This window comes from Protomyctophum bolini (genome assembly GCF_963924005.1).
Source record: "Protomyctophum bolini genome assembly, chromosome: 12".
Classification (NCBI taxonomy): domain Eukaryota; kingdom Metazoa; phylum Chordata; class Actinopteri; order Myctophiformes; family Myctophidae; genus Protomyctophum; species Protomyctophum bolini.
In genome coordinates, this window is record NC_137873.1 from 41778174 (window position 1) to 41786510 (window position 8337).

Sequence of the window (8337 nt, forward strand, 5' to 3'; positions counted from 1 at the left end):
CGGCTCAGTGATGTCATGTTGTAGTTTTAGTAAAAACAGAGAGATGTGTTTGGGTGAGCGGTGAGTCTCTTATCACCGCGGCTCAGTGATGTCATGTTGTAGTTTTAGTAAAAACAGAGAGATGTGTTTGGGTGAGGGGTGATAGTCTCTTATCACCGCGGCTCAGTGATGTCATGTTGTAGTTTTAGTAAAAACAGAGAGATGTGTTTGGGTGAGCGGTGAGTCTCTTATCACCGCGGCTGTAGTTTTCAGTGGTCACCTTACAACCTAAACCTGGAGTATGCATAGGCCTCAAGAGGAAGACGGCCAACTTGCAATATCCTCTCACATCCGTCATGATGTGAGAGGTTTGGAATCAAAGCCATACACAGTACACGTCCTCTCTTGTCTCGACAGTGACTGCACTATATTTATTAATGAACATATCTAACACGGAAACATTTAGATTTTTTCTTCTTCCAACTATGCAAAAATAATGAGTCATGGCATAATGGTACTGTAAGTGTCAAAATAACGGGGCACAGACATTTTCTGGACGCAAATTGTACAAGGAAAATCTACATTTAAATGATTTAATGCTAACAGATTTTGTTTCATTGAAACGGATACACACAGCATGCCTTTAAATATCATGAATATTGTGGCGATATATTGTCCAAGGACAATGTTGCTGATTTCTCTATGAATGTATGGTTTTGATCACCGTTTGATCTTTTACACCAGCATCTAATGGGACAGAACGATTGTGGATCGCTTTGACCGTTTGTCAGAAGAAGCATTCCTTCCATGATAACTCACACAGTTTGAATCTAATGTGGATTAAACTCCTGAGTTATATAAGGGTAACCGGAACGCTCTGCGCCCATTATTTTCAGCAGGCCCCAGGGGTTCTTTTATTCTTGTATTCGTTGTACTGAGGATAAGGTTTAGGGTCAGGCATAGAGGTTAAGTTTAGGTTATAACCATATAGGTTTTGGCATAGTTTTACTGAGGTACATTTAGGAATACCTGGAGGCGACCGTTCCGAGGTTGCCGGATTTGACCCCGAGCGAGTGTGTTTTGCGACTAAAACTTTTTTCTGTTTTGTAAACATTACTGTTATCTATGTAAGGCGTTTTGTGGGCATGAAAACCCACTGCTTTTATCTATATCCCCAGTGGTTCCCAAACAGTGGTGTGTGCACCCCTTGTGGTGTGCGAATGCCCTCTAGCACTAGCATGACTGAAGTGAAATCAGACACAAGTAGCATGTGCTTAAATTCAACTTCAGAAAATGTTTCAGATGTCAAAGATTTCTGCGATGATTTAATGATGACGGTCATATAAGGGGAACCTTCTGAAAGCTTCATGGGCAAAGATAATCTTGAAAAAACGTTCAAAATGACCTCTCAGTCATGCTAGTGCTAGGGGGTGCGTGATATGAAAAGGGCCATTACGGTTTTATAGCGTTATTTAGCAGTAACGGCAAAATCTGGTAAACACAAGTTCAGAAGGAGATGCATAGAGCAGCTGTGAGTATGCAGCAGCTGCATGTCTCTCAGTGCAGTGACATTCTGTCATAATCATGTTAAAATATATAATTGTTTTGGCCAACTACAACGAGACTGAGCATTGTGGGTGCGTCAGCTATAGGTTAGGACAGGTAACAGGGGGTGCACGGCCAAAAAAAGGTTTGGGGACTGCTGCCGGGATATCTCCTAAAATAGCTTTATGAAAGACATTTGTAACAACCAAAGTGCGTGAAACTTGGTTGGGAAAAGCTCCCGCTTCAGCAGACATACTGCGGCCAATGACAGATCTGATTGAATGACAACTGTTCAGTGGTCAGCCAATCAGCTTTCTGTGTCTTCGTCGGTCCGCGGCGCGGATGACGTGTTTTTGTCTGACATAAACGACTGAATGTTTGTCTTTAAATGTTGCTGCAGAGATTGTGTGTTTTTTTTTTTTTTTTAAACAAAGAATAAAGGATGATTAAATAAACATGACTCCTAATTAAATATTGTTCAAATGTTGTTCAAATAAATCCATTAGAATGATGCAACTTGGACAAAGAACGACCTTGGAAGTAATTGTCATTTTATAAAATACTGAGCGAGCGGAAACCAATTGTATTGTATCCAAAATCACTGTGTACACGTGATGATGATAAATTGAGACCTCTTCCCAGATTAAAGTTCCCCCAGGCCTTGATTTTAGCCTGTTTTTCTTTTCCAGAGCTCAGTGTCCCTCTCTGACACAGACAAAATAAATTAAGTTGGGAGGCTTATATAAATAATTCCGGTTAATACTGCTTTGTGCAAAGCGATGGTACGTGTATAGCTAGCTCTGATCCATAGCCTTCTACTGCTTCTACGATTCTGCCCTGTGCAGTACAAGGCTATGGGGACTTACAATTTTAAATCTCAAATCGAAATCAGACCAGCCTCTCCTCTTTGGCGTAAATAAAAAGAACGTTTTTGCTACTCACCAAAACAAAGGCGGGTTGTGTCAATAGAAAGACTACTTTCCTTAGTGGAAGCACTCTGAGCCCCCCACCACACGTATAAACGGTACTTTTTGGCCAAAAAGGGATTTTTTTTCACCGGAGGAAAAATATTCTCTATGAGGCAGTTCTCTGGGCAATATCAGTAGAGGGCGCAGCGGAGTAACTAAAAATGTTTTTTTTCCGGTGGAAACAAAATCCCTTTTTGGCCAAAAAGTACAGAACAGAGCTAGTGTATAGCCTGTATGAGGTGAGGCTTGAACTGCAACCTTCAGACTGACAAGGTAGACACATCTTGAAAAACCCTGTTCTAGGGAGTCGGGGGGGGGGGGACCCCCCAGAAGCAAAGATTTTAGTTAAAAACGTTCGCTCTGAAAGAACATATATTCAAAGATTTGCGACACATTTTCACGATTTTTCAGATCTACAAGCTCGTAGCGTGGCACTCGGAGCTTGTAGATCTGCTATTTTTCAATATCTAAAGTATAACATAATGCTTAAAACACCCCCCCTTCTTTCTTATGAAGCCATAGTTTTGTGAAGCTTAACATTTACTTGAAGGCCCCTTCCTCTCCAACACAGTTGGACATTTATGAAAAAATTATATTACAAAATCGACCCCTTATTGTTGTGACCATCTGAATGGTCCCTATATTCTCCATCTAAACACCAGGCCACTATTACACGTACATTCTGAAGTTATTAGGCTACAGGCACATACATATACAGTAAGAACAGTGGATCTATGATGTCCCTATCAGATTGTATTAACAAAGATAAGGACAGAATGAGCAGAAACAAGCATGCATCACATCTCATATCGCATATACAGCTCCATCTCAATTAATTAGAATATTGTGTAAAATTTCATTTTCAGAATATTTTACGAGACCACTAGAAAAAAGCGTCTGATAAATGACTACGCGGTACATTGTACTTTTAAAGTAAAAAATGTCTATGATATTATGTTTGATAGTTTGGCGCCACCGTATGGTGACTGGTGGTAGTTATTTGTAGTGTTAAGTTCCAGATAGCAAACATTGACGCCTTCAACTTTATAGCTGTATAGCTCTGTGCTTCAGACGAGCTACAGGTTGAATCAGGAGAAATGTTCACAACGAAAACGCTAATTAAAGGAATAGATAGACAGTCACAGAACAGCTCCTCAAGAGGGCATTCAGACGCACACAACGGCAGTGTTGTACAACAACAACAACAACAAACGCCAAACATCAAACAAACTGGAAGAGTGTTAAATACAGCTAGACAGACAGACTGTAGACTAGACAGACATACAGACAGACAGTGAGTCAGACATACCTCTTTGGCTTTGTACAAATGAATGTGAATGAATCCGGTTCCGCAAACCAAACGTGAAACCAGGGGAAGACATTCAAACATTCTGCTCGGCGCGCCGTGTTCAAGAAAGTGTGCAACCAGCCAGCCTGAGCCAACCACTAAACGTGTCCCTCTGACAACACCTGTGTCTTCGTGTCAGCTACATCAACCAGCAGATGGCGTGTTTCTGCAGTTTCGTTCCCACATAGAACTTCAAAGCCTATGTGTTTCTTTTAGACTGCAGTCATAGCCTGTAACTTACGGACACAGTTTTGTAAGAATATACTTTGTAATGTAAACTTTGTATATGAAAACATAACATTAAATACATTTAAAGTCAAATTGCTTCTCCACATCATGGATGGACCATGGCATTGTAATTTGTCAGTGACCAGTCCAGTATCCATGGAAACGGTAAATAGGAAACGACCTGGCGATGTGAAAAAAGTAATAGACTTTCGCACACTTCATTTGCAAAATGCAAATCCAGGAAGAAGATGACGTTATATTGAACTGTGTGTTAGCCGGAGACGTGGAAAGCCTTCGTCGTCATTGTGAAACAATAAGTGTTGTTGACGCGTCGGGGGAAGATGAAGAATCACAGGAGAGGGATTTGTTTAGGTATAAGGATGAGGCGGGCAGGAACGCGCTGTTTGTTGCATGCATGTTGGGAAGGAGCCACGCCGTAAAAGAACTGCTGGTCAAGAACGGAGCCCACGTCAACAAGCCGTCAACAAGAGGTAGAGTATAGTGGTTCCCCAAACCCTTTCATCTCAAGGACCCCCAAATTGACACTCATTATTTAGCATGCGGACCCCCATTGAAAATATATGCCCTAATGCCATGCAGGGACGAGGGACCCATAAGAGAAGCTTTTACGGCTCTAGCATTCTCAACCAGTTTGACTTTGACCTGAATTATGGACGGTTCCCCATTTAATCTCTGGGACCCCAATGTATATTGTAAAATAAAAGTTAATTTACCCCACTTTGGGAACCACTGGAGTAGAGAGAGTCCAATGTCAACGACTTTACAAAGTGTGGGCTGCTGTATCACTGACATTCAACTGATCCTCTCTCACACTTATGCCATGTGTGCCAGTGATCATCCTCCCTAGTGCCAATGTTGGCACCTGTCACCAGTGCCTACGGTAACGGTTGACTTTACTTGCCTATACCCTTGGGCTATATATGACTAGAACATGATTGGACATTTATTTGACAATTTACATTTCTCTATGCAATGAAACCTGTATATCTAAACATTAAAGGTTCACTGCATACACACACACCTGCTACCATAGGCTGTGCATGTTCAAAACATACTTACTTACTTACTTTACATTATACTTAAGAGAATTCTAATATTTTTGTTTTTGTTTTTACAATTTGATTAAAAAAAAACTGGCACATTTTATATTTTTGAGGTGGCTTCCTTTATAGTGCCCACTATTCTAACCATCCCAGGTATTTTTTATTAATTGCAGATCTACAAGCTTTTTATTTTCTTAAAAAAAAAATACATATTCTGATTATTATTAATTTGTGTGGAAATTCATTCCTCTCCTACATTATATGACAAGTCAAAATAGGCACATAATAGTTAAGTGTTTAAAGAAAAAAAAAAAGCGTTTTCCCTCTATGGCATTTACAGTGCATTAATTGTCTTTGTTGTGACCGACAGGTTACACCCCGTTACACTGCGCTGCTTGTTGGGGCCATCTGGAGACAGTGGTGACTCTGCTGGAGCTGGGCGCTGACATACAGGCTGAGAACTTCAGACGGGAGAGGCCACTGGAAGTGGCCATGAGATACTCTCACACAGCCTGTGCTGACTGCCTTATGGTAGCAGGTGTGTGTGTGTGTGTGTGTGCGCAATATTTGAACACACAATGGACAGCTGGGGCGTAGGCCCTTTTGGTGTTTTAACCATTATGTTATACTTGAGCTATTGAAAAACAGCAGATCTACAAGCTCATTGCGCGGCACTGAGTGCCGTGCTACAAATCATGAAAATGTGGCGCAAAAATATTTATTCCGTCGGAGAGAACATTTTTAACTCAAATCTTTGCTTCTGGGGGGGGGGGGGGGGGGGGTCCCTGTAACAACATATTTTCAGATGGGGGTCGGCGGCCAATTACATATAATTCTGGGGCTCCTTGACATGAAATAGTTTGAGAACAACTGATATAGAAACGTACGTTTTTCTGAAAACTATCATGATTTAGAAGACATTTGTAGAATCTGGTATCAGGTCGAAATGGGTTAAGTTAGAATGATAAACTTTTCGAAGACCCATTTTGGGGTCGAAACGTTGTCATCCTAACTTAAATAAAAATACCTTGGGAGCTGCTAAACCGTGTGCGGACTCGTATCTCCTTTTCCTGTATGTAAGGTATCTGTGTAGGCCTACTTTTGGATTCTACAACCTTGACATGAACACTGATTACACACATACTATGGATAGACGTGTAGCGATATGGAATGGAAGAGTAATTAAACGCCTCTTTATTTGTGTGTGTTGCAGAAGCAAAACAGGACTTTGTGTTCTACATAAACTATATCAGGGATATCATCTCTGACCCAGAGAAGATCCAGGGGAAACTCAACAAGGAAGACAAGGTGAAACATTCCTTTAGAAGTTATAGCATTAATTTAAACATGTGCTTCTATTTGTCTTTATTACACAATGTTACATCATTGGGGAATACTAGGAGTGTTAAGGATACAGTAACTGTATCGATGCATCGATTTTAATTTCAGCTACCGCATCGTTTGACTTTTATATTGCAATGCAAGTACTTTTTAGGAAGAACATAAATAAAGAGGGGTTAAGGGTTTAACCCATTCAGGACGGGAACCCCTTTGGCTTATTGCTTCATTCCATTCCATATCGCTACACATATCGGTCCATCGATACGTGTGTATTTGTGTAATCTGTGAAAAGGACATAATTGTATTCAATGTTTTAATACTTCTCCCCCTGTATAGAACTTGTGTTCGAATACATGCTCTGCGAAGTTAGACTGGGTCCAGCATGCCAACAACCCAGCGGCCACAGACTTCACCGCCCAGCGGAAACACATGGAGGACACTCTGCAGCCCGTTCTCTCAAAGCTCTCAGGTTATTAAGAGTTATGATATATGTATACACTATACAGCCAAGGTTACATTGTCTTCGTCAAACATGAAGCCGGGACCACTGACTGCATCACCTAAACCTTTAAGAGGGATACTCATTTTAAGTTTGAACTAAAACACAATTCCTAAAGCTAAAACGTACACTCACTCATCCCAGGAGAACAGTAATCCACAGCATATGATCTCTCTGACATCTTCAGTGCAGCCAGGGAATCATTGATTCAGTGTTTTCATTATTGGGGCTAGACTGATGCGCAGACTGTAGACCGAGTGGTGTAGGACGGTCGGACTTCAGCCATCCTTGACGTTGACACCCATTACACTTAGACATGACTGCATTGTGTTGTATATTATAATTACACTTAGACATGACTGCATTGTGTTGTATATTATTACACTTAGACATGACTGCATTGTGTTGTATATTATTACACTTAGACATGACTGCATTGTGTTGTATATTATTACACTTGGACATGACTGCATTGTGTTGTATATTATTACACTTAGACATGACTGCATTGTGTTGTATATTATAATTACACTTAGACATGACTGCATTGTGTTGTATATCATTACACTTAGACATGACTGCATTGTGTTGTATATTATTACACTTAGACATGACTGCATTGTGTTGTATATTATTACACTTAGACATGACTGCATTGTGTTGTATATTATTACACTTAGACATGACTGCATTGTGTTGTATATTATTGTCATTTGCAGCAGCTGTTGTGTGTCCTCCTGCCAGAGCCCCTAAGAAGGTCTGAGGTCGGTCACAAAAGGTACGGGAAATGAGTGCGCTCATCATTGGCATGAAGATACTACATAATCATAAATCCATAATTTACAAAATAGAAAGATTTGCAATCCTGCGTAATTGCGAGGGTGGTTGCCTATCTATATAGAAATAATGCTCAATTAGAAGAGTTGAGTTGGGTATGATGATGTCAACTTTGCATACTGTCCAATCAGTTGATGGCAAAGCGCACAAAAATGCCTTGGGAAAGTTCTGAATCGCTGGCCAATTTACAGGATTTTTAAACAATTTAAACATTTTCAACGGTTTAACAATATAGTCAATAACAATAGTCTGCCTATTGGCAACCACACCAACAACACATCGTACTGTATATATATAGATATAGATATTCCCGAGATTAGTCCTTTCACATAAGTGTGACGTTGGTGAATAGTGTTATAAGTAACCTAGTACAATCATCTCTGTAAACCTTCCTTCCATCCCACAGCTCCAGATCAGAGTGGAGCCCAGCTGGGACATGATGTGGTTTGGGGGAAAGGCTCTTATCTGGAGGCTCTCTCTTGCTGTGATGACATTACAATAAAGAATGAAGTTGATTCCTGACATTGC

General features: G+C 40.5%; 1 protein-coding gene across 1 annotated transcript; it reads left to right on the plus strand.

Moving 5' to 3' along the window:
* Nucleotides 1–4297: 4297 nt before the first annotated feature.
* On the plus strand, nt 4298–6950 carry ankrd45 (ankyrin repeat domain 45; the record flags this gene model as incomplete). The annotated part of the gene is made up of 4 exons (XM_080779102.1): nt 4298–4559; nt 5503–5670; nt 6346–6440; nt 6810–6950. 4 exons carry the CDS (start codon nt 4298–4300, stop codon nt 6948–6950), a joined length of 666 nt encoding a protein of 221 aa, XP_080635228.1.
* Between the last annotated feature and the right edge of the window lie 1387 nt (nt 6951–8337).